The sequence below is a fragment of the Phyllostomus hastatus genome, unplaced genomic scaffold (genome assembly GCF_019186645.2).
Source record: "Phyllostomus hastatus isolate PE091 unplaced genomic scaffold, TTU_PhHast_1.1 phas_scaffold_585, whole genome shotgun sequence".
Taxonomy (NCBI): Eukaryota; Metazoa; Chordata; class Mammalia; order Chiroptera; family Phyllostomidae; genus Phyllostomus; species Phyllostomus hastatus.
This window is the reverse complement of record NW_025334037.1, coordinates 5771987-5788662: the sequence shown is the minus strand read 5'-3', so window position 1 is coordinate 5788662 and position 16676 is coordinate 5771987. Positions and strand designations below refer to the sequence as shown.

Below are 16676 nucleotides of genomic sequence, written 5' to 3'. Positions count from 1 at the left end.
TTTCTTCTTCCTAAAGCATTTGTGTTGGAGCCTTGCTGCATGTGGTTAACAGACTGGCAATGTCAACATATATGGAGTCCTACAGTCTATCCTAGTCCAGATCACAGATCTCTCCATGTTTAATCTTACTCTTCTATTCAGCACAGTACAAAAGTATGTTATTTAAATGATCCTCATAAAATGTGAATCTAATGTGACTTTTCCAGACTAAAAACTCAGTTGTTCCCGATTTCCTTTTGGAGGTTAAAGGACATGCCATGCTTTACAAGGCCGTTCATTAACCACCCTCTTTACCACTCCCCCTCTTGCATTCTGTGTCCCAGCCACCCTCAATCTCTTTTGGCTCCTCCAGTGTGGGGATGCTTTCTCTTCTGGCCTCTCCACATGCTGTTATTCTCTTTCCACAAGCTATCATCTCCAGGATAATTCAATTCTTCAGTTCTCAGCATAAAAGTCACTTGCCTCTGGGAAGCTGTTCATCCTTGTTCCACATACCAATTCCCATTCCTCCACACCTTCTAACACTGCTCAGGTTAGTCTGGCAACTATAATAAAGACATTCCTCTCTTCTGTAAAGTTTATTTCACTGAAGTAATGCAGTCTAGAGAAAGGGAAATTTCTGACCAAGCAATGCCAGAATTTACAGGATTCTTGTAAAAAAGAAATAGAAAAACCAATACTACCAGCAAAATAAATGAGAATGGCAGGAAACAGCCTTCAAATCATGAAGTAACTTTAAAAAGTAGGTTTTTTTTGAAAAAGAAAATGTCAGTATGCACACAGATAATGTATAGTACTACAAGATTATTTCTAAGAGCAGTGACTTAAAATAGCAGACTAATGATGAAAATTATTATAATAAAAATCTGATTGAGTAGTAACCAAAATAAGATCTACAGTATGGCTTAGAGAGCAATTTCTCAACATTCCATCTAAGAGCACTGTATATACTTAATAAACTCTTATATCCATTACTTACAATTTGAGTTTAACTTTCACAGCAAGGATACTTTTTAGTGTTTCTTTGGGCTATTTTAATGTGTCAGTTATTTAGCAAAGATTTAAATAATTTAAAAAATTATTTGAAAATGAGTTTCCAATAATAGCATTTTAGTACAAAAACATGCTTATTTTAAGAAAATACAAATATACACTAAATAACCCCAATAAAAATTTTAATAAAATAGTAAGAAGTAAGGAACTTTGATTGTCTCATTATGCATACATACACGTGTGAATTTATACACATATATGTATTTTGCAATAGCAGAAATATGCAAGGTGCAAAATGCACTCTAAAGAAATAAAGCACAAGATATATACATTATAAGTGCAAACTCAATAAATTAGTTAAAATTTTATTACGTAGTAATGGGGGACCAGTTTACAGATGAGGTGGCGATGGTAGCAAGAGTGGCAGGAAGGAACTTGGCACTCACCATGTCTAATAAATAAAGCTTAGTGATTCATTAAAAGTTATACTCTACATCAAAACATTCAACAGTTCCATAGATGTTTAATTGATAGCTTTTAGATAAGCCAACTATTCTGTTCTAGGTAGGTAAGAAATGGCCTGCAGACATCAATTTTAAAGGAATTGCCTTGGAAAACTAATAATTCCAATGTCTACAAAAGCTCAACGGATCCAAAATATAATATGCTTTCCACTAGTAACAATAGTCTACCATCTTGCTATCATTTTGGCTGTTCTCTAGATCTTCAAAATTTTTTCACAACCAGAATATATATCTGTACCCTAACAGAAACTAACAAATTTATACATTGTAAATATGTTCCCTTTCTTTGCAGTTACCTTAACAATGTGCTTTTGCACAAAATGGTTTATTAAAATATTTAGACTTGTTATATAAAAATTAAATAAGTATTCCCACCATTTACTTTAGCTCAGAAATTAGACTTTGCATGTGCTCTAGAACTTTTTTAGTTAGATTATTTCTGTCATGTAGTCTTGAGGCAAAAGGACATTCATACAAAGATGAACATCAGTTTTAGTTACTAAACACATGACACCTAAGACAGATCTAAAGGTAAGTACATATTCCAATTATTTATTGAATTCACATCTCCTTTAGAGCTCACACTATTTCTTTTGTTCTTTATCTTTAATAGGATTAGTTTCATTTTATTTTTACATTAAGGCAAAAGACACATCTTTTCCTTGGCTTTAGTTAGCCTTATATTGTCTAAGAAAAGAGAAAATAATGCTTCATTTCATAAAAGGCTAATAACAATACTAGGAAAAAGTTGTTTTCTTTTGAAAATCTGTGCTATGATTATATTAATTGAATGTTTAAAAATACTAATCCTGAGCAACAGTAAAAATAAGAACAGTTTTGACTAAAGAATAAAATTCCTTCACTGTTAAACCTAAACAGCTTAAAAATTTGACTATAGAACATGAAGTCAAAAAGACTGGCATTCAGACTTTTGACATCCAGGACAAATCTGAATACTCTGAGCAGAAATAAAACACACTTAGTAAATAATAAACAACTGTAAAAAGCATCAGAAATTGATGCGCTTGGATTTTGTTAAATATAACAAAGGTCACTCAGTCCTTCATGGCTAAATCTAGCTGGGAGAACAGCACTCAACAGTGTACTGCACTGAACACATCCCCCGGAAAGCAGACACTGGGTTCCTTTTTAGAGAGGCAGTTTTGTTTTGTTTTTTCAAGACACTCAAAGATAAAAAGGACACATTTGGTAATACAATATGAATCATATTTTCATGAAAGCAAAAAAAATTCTGGCCACTTTAGAAAGTGAAGTCAGTCACTTGAGCTTTTAGTTAAAGCTACCCCTCATGAAAAATTAGTGCTTTCTACCCAGCAAAGCAGTATCATGACAAAGTATATACCAGTGAAGGCTTTAAGTAAGGGCTTTGTGACATCAGTCAAGTGAAGCCAAGCTAGGAATAATTTTCTAGTTCTGTGGTGAAAGTGCGTAAGAGTGGGAAATGACCCGGCACAGCGGGATCCTCTCACAGTATGACGGCCTGTCCACACGAGAATGGTCGGCTGAAAGTCAGCACAGTGAACACTAGGAATTGATTTCTGACACTGGGCACAGCCCTTCAATGTCCTTCGTTTTATTCAAACTGTCTCTCTTCCTCTTCATCTGCTTCTTCAATGACCTGAATCTCATCTGCTTGAGGTAAGGAAGAGTTCTCCACCTGCACTTTATTCCCATCAGTTTTACATTTCTCTTCTTCCTCTATGATTTCCTTCCATATCTTGTGGTTTTCAGTGAGGTGGTGCATTAGCTGACAAAATATTTGCCGTCTGCCTTTCCTTCTCTGTGGTTCTGTGAAATTAAAAAAATATATATTCTAATCAGAGCAATATGATTCATTCATTGAATAAATATCTGAGTGCCTATCATTTCTAGGCACTTGTCTAAGCACTTGCGGTTATAGCAATAAACAACAGGATAAAAATAATCACTGCACTATGGAACCTAGATAACAAATAAAGAAGCAAAATATAAGCATGTCAGATGGTGTTAAGTATTCAATATTATGGAGAAAAATAAAGCAGAGAAGATTAGGGAAAAGTCTGGGGTGCGGGGGAGATGGTACTGAAATTTCAAATGATTAAAGGTAAAACCAACCTTTTTAGAATTTTTATGTATTACATTAAACACATCAACATTTTGGTGAGCATAAATTTTTAGAAGCCAATCAACTTTCCCAAGATGATACTCAGATAGTAATGGTGTAAGATTACTCTTCACTGTGCTAATCTTGAATACAATTTGGGGGAGGCGGGGTAGAGGAATGGAGTTCTTTGTAATTGTTCTGATGCCTAGCATGCTTGGAAAACAAAAAAAGGAATCCGGTATTTAAATTATACTTTAAAGAGCAAATCATTGATTTCATTTACAATTACAAAGATGACAAAGGTTTCTTTTTCATTTCCCATTTATACACATTGCCTTATATAAAAAACTATATCCCTAAAGTTTCATAATTAAAATCCATAATGTCACAAAATTTGGTTCTCCTTTTACAGTCGGTATTCCCAACTTTTTTGACCCATTTCCGAAGTCTACAGGAAGAACAGATTAACAGGTGAGGAAGGGTGGAGTGAGGTGAAGGAGAACCAGCCAGGTCCCACGCACCCCATACACGTTCAGGCATGGTGACAGCCCTATCACGCCGCATACACAGGTACCGCCTGCTATAGAGCAGTGGTTGGAGGACAACACCTCCAGAGATGCTCCTTTAAAAAGAATGCAACACTGGCATTAGTACCCAGTCCACAGTATTATTCAAAATGAGACTATTCAATCTGAACATTTATGCAGTAGTTATTTAAAATTACTGAATTTGTATCTTAAAAACAAAGATCCAAGTCCAAATTTAATGGACATTTTCAGTTAATAACATTAAATCAAAAACATTCCTATATTCTTACTAAGATTTAGATTGTCTTCTATTTCTTCATCGTCTGTATCTAATTCTTCACCATCTTCATCGTAACAGCTTTCAGTATCATCATCCTCTTCTGCTTCTATCCACTGACCGGGGAGCAGACCAGCAGCATCATAGGAGTTACAGAGGGGACCCACTATGTGGGTGATAAAAGACTCTTGGAGCTTTGCTAGTTGAGGAGAAGAACGATCCATGAAGGGACTGATGGGCAAACCAAGATTTGCTTCTTCATCTCCCTGATCATTTTAAAAAAAAATAAAGTACATGTTTAACTGTTGAGAGAGCAACCACTAAGTTTTGCTGTTAAATTTTCTTGAGGTTTTTAAAAATAAGCATAGCTTGTATTAAATTAATTTTTACAAAAAGCATCAGTGAATCTAATTATAACTCCATTATTTCAACTATAAGAATTTCTCTAATATTTGAAAAATCTTAAACAAGACTTTATTCTCACACACCACCATTCAACTAGTATGGCCGATACTCAGTTAACAAGAAAAAACATACATCTTTAAGTATTAGCAAATTTACTAACAACCTTTAGAATTCCTTAATGTCAAATATAGATTCTCTTTGTCCTGGGGGCAGGCTGTAGAATGGAAGTGTTTTTGTTGTAGTGGTACCTCAAATGTACAGAGTGAGTTTTGCAAATGATTTTTAACCTCTCCCCACTTTTGTAACAGCAGAACCATTTCATGAATCTAAATTAAAAAAAAAAAACAAACTAGTATGTAAGACAGAAATAGAGCTACTGTGGTTGAGGTATGGATTTGGGCCCAGAGCTCCAACTGCCTGCCCTGAGGTACCCTCTCACTGTGGTCTCTAGGGTTCTGGGGACAGCAATTTGAGATCAGACACATGTGGCTATAGAACTTGTTTTTACCACCTACAGGGTGTTGGGTAAGTTATATGCCCAATTCAGTGTAAAATTTTAATGAGAATCTACTTTCCAGGGTTGCTATGAGGATAAAGAACAGTATCATATGAAATGTTTAGTGCTGTGTTGAGTATTCTCCAAATGGTACTATTAACATTTTGGTTCCTGGTGTCTGAACTGGTAGGAAATGAATACTTTTCACAATGCACAAATTCTGCAGTCAAGATAAGCCACCTACCCCTGAGGAAACCAGCAGACACTCTCCTAGTGATTAATTGTCCCATGATGTAAAATCTTATATGACTTTATCTTCTATGAGGAAGAAAAGTATTGAGGGTTTTTTTGTCTTTTGCTAAGCCAGCTGGGTTTGCACACAGCATTCTTAGCTTCATAGCTTAGTTTCATAGCTTTGACACTTTTCTTCTTTTTTTTGATAGAAGTTTGGCTTTTCTAAGCCCACGGCACTCAGCAAGATATAGGAATATAAAGCTGGTATAATTACAATGATAAAAAGATGGGCAAGATGAGAATTTTGCTTCCATATCTGAAAGATGTTTAATAGATGGAGAGGAAATGTAATAGTTTTGATGAGGGTTAACTAAGACTTTCATATAGATCAGTACATTTAATCTTTATGGTAACATGTCATTTTTCTCCTTTGACATGTGAATAATGAAACCTAGAAAGATTAAGTGAAACTGTCAGAAAAAATATGACTTTTAGTGATAGATCAGCAATTATAAGAGCTAACAGTTATGAAGCACTTATGTGCCAGGAACTTTTCTAAGACTTTACATATTAAGGCTGCTGTGAGGATTAAATAGATTATGTGGTAGGTCCATCAACAATCCTGTTTTATCAATGGGAAACTGAGGCACAGAGGTTAAATAAGCTACCCAAGGCCACACTACTGGTAAAGAGGAGCCAGGATCCAGCCTCAGGCATGGCTTCCATTTGCTCAGTAAGAATTAATTCTGTCTACTTTAAAAATAATTATATGATAAACTGCGTCTAACTGACCTTTTCAAGTGTTTTTTCACTTAGTGAGTTTTCTAAACTTGGCATATTTTAATACTTTTTAATTACTGCTGTACAAATAATATAAAGATGGTATTTTCCTTAGCACAAAATTCTTCTTTTGTGAATACAAATTAAAGCCAGAGGCAGACTTCATATCTTTGAGAATGAGGCTGGAACTATACAAACAGATTATTGCAATCTATAAATTAGGTAAATATTTATAAACACATATTACCCAAAATTACAAATAATTTCATTCTAATGTATCAGAATAGTAAAATATTAATCTTGAGATACCTGCTTCCATGATTACACAGTATGGAATTTTGTGACTTACTAACAGCAGAGTATGCATCATTGTGTCCAGACCTTTAGCTGGGGTGGGTGGAAGGCACAGCATATTTACTGGTCATTTAATACAATTTGGATGTGAAAGGTATGACGAGTAAGTGTGCATGATTTACACACCCATCATCACTCCTATTGGAGTTGCAAACTCATGGTAAGAAAGCCCTGTCATGGAGGCCTCACATGGCAGACATATTGACCTTTTGTGATTATTAGGGTCTATAAGGATTATAGTCAAGATGTGTTTGATATTCTGAAGATGATGAAATGTTAGGTTTGTGGGGAAATCAGTGTACTTCTACACTGTAGATCCTCAAAAAATGGTAAACATTGAAAAAATGGTAGGATTATTTTTAAAGCATGAGGAAACAGCATGTTCATATCTTTGAATCCTTGAAAATGAGTAAGTACCTAGTTTGTCCATTTCTAGCCCTCTAATAATTCCTTATCCTCTGCCAGGACTTTTACGCAGTTGATGTTTCTAAGGCATTCTTTTTATACAGAGTTGAAAATGGGTTGATATTCTTTAACTAGAATCTAAGTATAACCTGAATTAATTGAAAACAACTTTGCTCATAAATAAATTACCATAGGCTATAGGCCATCAGGGTTGAAAGGAACCTTGGAATAATAATATAATCTAGCCTTGTCTCTAGACTCAAGAGTACATTCAACCCACTCCACATTGGCTATAATTTAAATTTTAGCAGCGAAGGCAAAAATAACAAAATATACTAAGACCAGAGCAAATAAAACAATTTCTAAACAGTTTTGGTCAAAGCAAACTCGTATTTCAAACATTTAATGGAACTGTCCAAATCCCCAAAGAGTAGTGTTTTCAGATGGCAGCTCTTAAAAATCCCACCAATCTCATATTTCAACTTACCTGCTCATAAAATTCATTTACAATGCCTTCTGTCCATTTCAAATGCAAGTTCCGAACTTTTGCTGGGCCATTTATATCTGCCAGTTTGATGCACACCTGGCATACTAAGAGGCGATCATTTTCATTGCTCCATTCTATACCATTACTATTTACATCATTGGCCTGTTTTGGAAAAATAGTTATTTTAGGTTCTGAGGGCACAAGAGTTCTGTTTCTATCAAATTATCTTAAACTTTCCCATCCAAATGACAAGAAGGAATTTCAATAAATGCTCCTTTTAATTGGTTTAGGCCATAACATGGACCTCTATAGTTAACTTTCCCTTAAGTTTGAAATGTTGTTATAATTTTGTTTCGACGGAAGCAGACACTATAAAAACATAACAAACTATGGGTCTCAGTGTTTGTGATTACCACACAGAACTGTTATTTGTGTATGAGGCAGGGGACAGAATAGGGATGAGGAAGCACTGAGACACCACCCTGCTGCCAGCCAGTGTCCAGCACCCTGGTTTACCAAGAAATGCCTTGTGGCACCCTAGCAGTAGCTGACTGCTGTTTCATCTCAGTTCATTATCATGTTATTATAATAAATTAGCGTTGCAGTTTGACACCCCCCCCCTTAATAATCAAGGAGGACTGTGAGAAATCACGAGCAGAAACTTAAAGGTAATATGCTGTATTTTGCCATGTATAATGCGATTCTCTGTATAACTCACACCCATATTTTAGTACCAATCCCCATATATAATCTGCATCCTTATTTTTCCCTCAAAAATTTGGGGGAAAAATATATATTATACATGGCAGAGTAACCATTTGCTCGTGTGCTGTAAAAGCCTGCCAAAGAAAATGAATAGAAAAAAACAGCCTCCTATAAAGCCTGCACCCTCTGAGGGGAAGGGGGGGGCCATTCCTCTGCTAACACAGATGGCCATCTCCTGTATCGTGAAAAATGTACTTTTCTTAGTAAATCTTCCTTGCTTCTCTTAACCCTGTTTGTGTAGTCCATTCAATTCACTGTTCGTGATCACCAAAAACCTGGGCTCCACCTCCATCAGCAGCACATATATGTATATATGCTATTAACATACAAGAAATGTATAAGTATATGTATATGCAAAACATCAATAAATCCTGTAAGACTACTAACTTTCTACCTCTGAAAGGTAAGCACAATAGAGTTGAAAGAACACTAGTTTTGGAAGCTGACCCCTATGGTTTTAAATCCTGACTCAGAATGACTTACTAATTTGTGTGACACTGGAAAAATTGCTTAATCTCCATGAATCTAAATTTCTTCCTCTATAAGACAGAAAAAGTAATACCAACCTAGCTGTAATGCCCCGAAGATTAACAATGAAAATCCTTAGTTAACAGTAAATGCTAAATAAATGCTAACATTGTTGTCTACATAAATGGTGATTATTAGGCAAATCACTATGCCTTTGTAAAGAACTCAAATTTCTTTTTGTAAAAAATGAAGTGAATGGGTTTTGAACCTTTTAGTGTGGTGGTAGTTTTTTTAGCACCAAACCCTTTTGTAAAAGGAATGTTTATACAGACCACCACTACAGAAAACACTTAGAAGGAGAGCTCTTCTGATTAAAACTGTGTAGTGGTCTAGAGCTCCACTCATGTGGCACTTTCCTGAGAGACAGCAGAATAGATGTGTCTGAGGAACACAGATTTAAAAGTACTATTGGGTTAGATAATCTTTTGCCTGTAAAAACTGCTATTATACTTAATTGTGCACTTAAGTTAGAGCTACACAAGTACGAAGTAATTTTAAAGGCACAGTGATATCTCACTGAATTTTAGAAGTATTTCATTAATATCATATTCATATATATATATATATGGTATTCAGGATATATGTGTCTACTTCCAGGAGGTTAAACCTAGTATACCTTTGTTACCAGCTCCTCTACGCTGAAGGTATACCTTCCTTTATGTTACAAACTCATCAAGAAAACCACAGATTCCTGCCAGCAAAAGAGGGGGCATCCTTCCTTCAGGAATGTAAAGCATTTTTTCATGCAAATGTCTGAGACATAGAACATACTCTGATTAATACCACTATCACATGAGGACAGAGACTCCTACCAGTTCTTTCCTTATTCTTTGTTAGCACACAGTAGGCAACCCCCAAAATAATTGTTGAAAGAGTGCATATTCTCAAGTGGAAGAGAAAGTACATCTCTCCCACACCAGCCAAACACTCATATAAAGAAGATGTGATAGGTGTGGCGAAGTGTAGGCATAACTGGTTTCTTAAAAGAACATCTTTAACTTCATTGAATGCCTTCACTGGCACTCAAATCAGCCCTTCAAAGCTTTTGACATAATTGACTTTGTCGCTGTGTGAAGGGTACAACAATACAAGTCTATGTCAGAGAGGAAATGTAGAGCAATAGTATTTAGGATATGTTGTTATAATAGCAATATTTTTTTAAATATTGACATGCATTCCTTACATTAGGTATTATGACTCCACAAGTAGGATTAATTCTAACTTTCTATAATATTTATTATATTAGTAACACCGGCAAAAAATTACATTTTTTGATAAGTCATTAATTTGTGTAACAAACCTTGGCATTGAATTCGGCAAGGAAATCAAAATGCTTTTTAAGATCCGTGGCAAGGATTGCTTCAATGACTAAAAAACGAAAACGCTTGAATTCCATATGATCAAGATTAAGAAGGAAGTTGTAATCTGGGCTGGAAAGATACAGATTCCAAGCCGATGCAGCATGATGATTTTCCAGAACAGATCTGTCGTTGTATAAAACTGCCTAGAAAGGAATAAGAAAAATTACATAGACATCTCCACAATATTAAACTTAATAATAAAATTACGATCAGGTTGTAAGAATACAAATAGTGAATAACTACTATATGCCAGTTCTTGTATTTTAATTTTGTGAAGGGTTGTGATAATTTTTAAGCAGACCAAGGTGCAAGCCAAGGTACACCTTTCCAGCCTGACAACTAACTAGTCAATGCAAGGGCATCTTTGTAGACACCATGCTGCCTACCATGAGATGAAAAGTGGTTATCTGAGGACTACTTCATTAAATAAACATTCTCAGATTATGTTGATAAAGTCCTCAGGGACACATTTCTCTTCTTTATTAGCTAGCATGGGATCAAGGGTGGTGGTGACTGAAAAGAGGCAGGGATATAGTCTAGGCTGAGTCAGACCCACCCACGTGTCTGAGAAGGACACATACTACACTTGCATTTTGACACAGTGCCCAGGAGTAAGAGGTATGAAACAGGTCAACGCATAAATCCTCTGGGTTCCAAGTGGGATGGAACTATTCACTTGTTCTCTACCTGATTCCAGTGGAAGATGCCCTAGGACTCTAGGATTGGGGATACAGATGTTTTTAAATCACTGGATTACAGAATTTTTAAAGCCTCTCCCACCTCTAAAAATTAAGCAATTTTAAAAGTAATTAAGTACAGCCCTGGTGAGTGTGGCTTAGTGGATTGAGCACCAGACTTCAAACCAAAGGGCTGCTGGTTCAATTCCCAGTCAGGGCATGTGCCTGAGTTGAGGGCCAGGTTCCCCAGTGTGAGGCACGAGAGAGATAACCACACACTGATGTTTCTCTTCCTCTCTTTCTCCCTCCCTTCCTCTCTAAAAATAAATTAAAATCTTTTTTAAAGTAATTAAGTACAGTAATTTTTAAAAAATATTTTAAAATATTTTATGATAGAATATAACATGTATGCATAAAATAAAACATGAATAGCACATACAGTTTAATAAATATTTGCAGAGCAAATACCCATGTAACCAAGGTACTGTGAAAAAATACAACATTGCTGACTCATTAGAAACTTTCTTTGTACGCCTTTCTGATTACAACCTCCTTCTCATGAAAGTATGTGTCACTAAATAATACATTCAGTAGTTTAGTTTTGCCTATTTTTGGACATTATACACAAGGAATCAACTTTGGGAATTGCTTTTTTAGTGAAACATTGTTTTTTCCCATTTTTTTATGTGTAATTGGCATATAACATTATGTTTCAGATGTACAACATTCAACATTTATATATATTAAGAAATCACCAGAATAAGTCTAGATAACATCCATTTCCTTACATAGTTACAGATTTTTCTTCTTGTGATGCGAACTTTTAAGATACACTCTTAAAACTTTCAAATATGCTATATGGTATTATTAACTATAGTCACAATGCTATACTTTATGCTCCAGGACTTATTTTATAACTGGAAGTTGGTACCTTTTGACCCCTTTCACCCATTATACCTTGTCATTGCTGTGTATTCAGTCTGGTTATATGGCACAATACTATCCATGATGCTGCATGTTGATCTGGGTTGTTTTTGATTTATATCTATTATGGACATATAATCTATCATTATACTACTATGAATAATCTTGTCTATGTATTTTGGTACATGCATTTGTATGCACAGGATACATATATACACAGGAGTAGATTTAGGGAATTATGGAGCATGTAGATCTTCAACTTGATTGGATAATGTCAAACTGTCTTAAGTAGTGGGAGAGTCTCTTTGCTCATCAACACTTGATATTCTCTGACTTAAATTTCTGCTAAATTGTTGGGTGCATAATGGTATCTCGTGTTGGTTTTAATTAGCATTTTCCTGATTACTGATGATGACAGAATGGTTACTGGTTGTTTGAATTTCCTATGTTGTTTGTACCTGTTCAAGTCTTGTCCATTTTAAACTGATATCTTTTTCTAATTGATTTTTATGAATGCTGTATATATTCTGGTTTTGAGTCTTTTGTTGGTTATGTGCATTGCATATATTTTTCTCCCTTACTCTAGCCTTCTTAACGTTTTTTTGTTTTTGTTTTTATTTTTGGTGTGTGTGTGTGTGTGTGTGTGTTTAATCCTCACCTGAGGACATAACTGATTTTAGAGAGAAAGGAAGGGAGGTAGAGAAACAGTGATGTGAAAGAGAAACATTGATTGGCCACAATCAATGTGAGGATGGAACCCGCAACCCAGGCATATGTCCTGACCAGGAATAGAACCCGTGACCTTTCAGTTTATAAGACGACACTCCAACTGAGCCACACTAGCCAGGGCACCTTCTTAACATTCTTAATAATGTATTTATGGAAGTTCTTAAATTTATTTTTTTTGTTTCGAATAAGTTCATTTTCCAAATAACTGAAGCCCTAAAACTAAAAAGAATTACTAGTTTAGCGAAAGATCTTCCTACAATACATTACTTAATACTGTCTTTTAAATCAGCAGTCCCCAACCTTTTTTGGCACCAGCGACTAGTTTCGTGGAAGGCTATTTTTCCATGGACCAGGGGTGGGTGGTGTGACATGGTTTCAGGATGATTCAAGAGCATCACATTCAAGCTCACCTTCTCCTGTGTGAGCTGGTTCCTAACAGGCTGGACAGGTACCAGTCTGTAGCCCAGAGGTTGGGGACACCTGTTTTAAATAATGCACATTAACTGATCCAAAGTTCTAATTATAAAAATGTGCTATTGTGCTATCCTGAAATACAGTACTATCCTCAGTGGCTGAAGCATTTTTTTAATATATTTTATTGATAATACTATTATAGTTGTCCCATTTTTTTCTCCCCTTTAGTTCCCTTTTCCCTGTAACACCCCCTTCCACCAGCATTCTCCCACCTTAGTTCATGTCTATGGGTCATACATATAAATTCTTTGGCTTCTCTATTTCCTATATTAAACCTTCCCCTGTCTACTTTCTACCTACCATTTATGCTTCTTATTCTCTGTACCTTTCTCCCCCATTTCCCCCTCTCCCACTGATAACTCTCCATGTGATCTCCATTCCTGTGATTCTGTTCTGTTCTAGTTGCTTGCTTAGTTTGTTTGATTCATTTTTTTAAGTTCAGTTGTTGATAGTTGTATTTGTTGTCATTTTACTGTTCATATTTTTATCATCTTTTTCTTAGGTAAGTCCTTTTAACATTTCATATAATAAGGGCTTGATGATGATGAACTCCTTTAACTTGACCTTATCTGAGAAGCACTTTATCTGCCCATCCATTCTAAATGATAGCTTTGCTGGATAGAATAGTCTTGGATGTAGGACTTAGCCTTTCATCACTTTGAATACTTCTTTTCAGCCCTTTCTTACGTGCAAGTTTTCTTCTTGAGAGTCAGCTTGATAGTCTCATCAGAACTTCTTGGTAGGTAACTGTCTCCTTTTCTCATGTACACATAATTATGATGTGCCTTGGTGTGTTCCTCCTTGGGTCCAACTTCTTTGGGACTCTCTGAGCTTCCTGGACTTCCCATAAGTCTGTTTCCTTCCCCTGATTGGGGAAGTTCTCCTTCATTATGTTTTCAAGTAAGTTTTCAATTTCTTGCTCTTGCTCTTCTTCTGGCTGGCACCCCTATAATTTGGATGTTGGAATGTTTAAAGATGTCCTGGAGGTTCCTAAGCTTGTCCTCATTTTTTTAAATTCTTATTTCTTCATTCTGTTCTGGTTGAATGTTTATTCCTTCTGCTCCAAACCATTGATTTGAGTCCTGGTTTCCTTCCCTTCACTGTTGGTTCCCTATACATTTTCCTTTATTTCACTCTGCATAGCCTTCACTTCTTCGTCTACTTTATGAACATACTTGACCAACTCTGTGAGCATCCTAATTACCGGTGTTTTGAACTGTGCATCTGATAGGTCGGTTATCTCTTCATCGCTTAGTTCTGTTTTTGATGTTTTGATGGTCTGTTCTTTCATTTGGGCCATATTTTTTTGTTTCAGTGTGCCTATTATGCAGTAAGGGGTGGAGCCATCAGTATTCAGTTGTAGTGCTATATGTGGGGGAGGGGTCAGAGAGGGAACAATGCTACTTGCTCAGCTCTCAGATGGCTTTCAGTCACTTCCCTCACTACCCACAACCAAATTGGGCCCTTCTAGTGCTGATTCCTGGGTGGGTTTGTGTACATTCTAGAACCCTGTGGACCTCTCAACAAACTCTCCTGTGAGGCTGGAAATTTTTCCTGCTATGGCAACCCCCACAGGTTTTATATCCCTGCACTGAAACCATGGGTTGCATGGTCTGTCTCTCTCCCCAGTTGTTCCTCCCGGATTATCGGCATACAAATGTAGGACCACCTAGTCTACCAGCCACAGCTGCCCATCTCTGTCCTTCCTACCGGACTGAATAAATGTTTCTTTTTTTTAACTCCTTGGTCATCAGACTTCCATACAGTTCAATTTTCTGACAGTTCTGGTTGTTTTTTGTTTTTAAATTTGTTGTTGTCCTACTTTTGGTTGTGTGAGGAGGCAAACTGCATCTACCTACACCTCCATCTTGGCTGGGAAGTTCTTAAATTTAATGTAGTTCAATTCATCAATAGTTTCTTTTATGGTTAGTATTTTTCTTTCCTGTTTAAGAAATCCTTGCCTTTGGGATTTTAATTGTTGGTTGCACTGAATTTATAAATCAATTTAAGAGGAATTGACTATCTTAAAATATTGATGCAATCTGTAACCATGGACTATATTTTCATTTATTTATTTATTTATTTTTAGAGGGGGGAAGGGAGGGAAAAAGAGAGGGAAAGAAATATCAATCAGTTGACTCTCATATGTGCCCCAACTGGGACAGAACCCACTACCCAAGCATGTGCCCTGACTGGGAATCAATCAGTGACCCTTTGCTTTGCAGGACAATGCCCAACCAACTGAGCCATACCTGTTCTGGCTCTTCATTTATTTTTTAATGTACATAACTAAGGTTTTATAATTTCCCCATAAAATCTTGTACATTTTTGTTAGATTCCTAGGTACTTTGCTATCTTTTAAAAAAGAATTTAATTTTCTAAGCAGCAGCAGCTGGTATTTAAAAGTATAATTACTTTTACATATTGATCCTTATATCTAGCAACCTTGCTGAAATTTCTCATTTTAATAATTTACTTGAAGATTTAAAATTTTTCCAGTGTGTTCAATCATTATCTGAGAGTAATGATAGTTATGAGTCCTTGTTCTTTTTAATTCTTCTTCTTGCCTTACTAGAGCGGCTAGAATCTCTAGCATTGTCTTGAATAGCAGACATACTTGTCTTGTTTTTGTTATCAAAGAGAATGTATTCAGTAATTCATTACTAAGTATATGATGATTTACTGATGGATTTTTTTAATGATACCCTTTATCAGATCAAGAAAGTTCTCTTTTAGTCCTGGCCAAGGTAGCTCAGTTGGTTAGAGCATCATTCCAAAATGCCAAGATTGTGGGTTCAATCCCCCATCAGGGCACATACAAGAATCAATCAATGAATGCATAAATAAGGAAAACAACAAATCAATGTTTCTATGATTCATTCTCTCTCCCTCCTACCTCTTTATTAATAAATAAAAATTAAAAGAAAAAAAGTTCTCTTTTATTCCTAGTTTGCTAAGTGCTTTTATTAGGAATCAATGTTGAGTTTTATAAAATGTTTTTTTCTAAAGTCATTGAGATGTAATAATTTAAAACTTTAACCTGTTAAGGTGAGAATTTCATTGATTTTTTTTCTGTTAAATCTATATTGCACTCCTGGTTCATGGTTATCCTTTTAAAATATTACTAGATTAGGTTTGATACATTTTTTATTTAAGGTTTTTACATTTATGTTTGAGTGAGACTACCCTGTGATTTTTCTTTTTTGTATTATCTTTTTCAGATTTTAATATCAAAGTTTTCATAGTGTTAAATCAGCCTTTTTTTCATTATTGCCCCCCTAACAAGAATTCTTAGACAATTTTCACTAATCATTCTCCCTTTAAATTTTGATACTATAGATATAACCTATTTGCCTATGTACTACAGGATATCTGTGCTTTAAACATAAAAAGAGTAAGATTTTTTTCCCCTACTAGGTACCAATTTCAATAAGCATAGTAATTATTAAAAAAACTTCCACAGCTAGTGGTAAAGGCTGGGGATAAAAATAAAAACCCCATCCCTCTCTTCATAGGGCTTCCTGTCTAATGGGAAAAAAGGACAGATAAAAATAGAATACAATCTCTGATGAAATACATATTCTGAAAACTTTTATGTATTATTTGTGAAAAATAGCTATAGTCTAGATTTG

General features: G+C 35.5%; 1 protein-coding gene across 1 annotated transcript in view; it reads right to left on the bottom strand.

The window, feature by feature from the left end:
• Nucleotides 1-565: 565 nt before the first annotated feature.
• Nucleotides 566-16676, bottom strand: part of PDE3B (phosphodiesterase 3B) — a 159854-nt gene continuing 143743 nt past the window's right edge. The window contains exons 13-16 of the mRNA XM_045825337.1: nt 10180-10383; nt 7587-7748; nt 4439-4691; nt 566-3326 (exon numbers count right to left, since the gene is read on the bottom strand). Of these exons, the coding sequence (XP_045681293.1) occupies nt 3112-3326; nt 4439-4691; nt 7587-7748; nt 10180-10383 (834 nt within the window). The 3' untranslated portion in view covers nt 566-3111. The remainder of the gene's footprint in view (nt 3327-4438; nt 4692-7586; nt 7749-10179; nt 10384-16676) is intronic.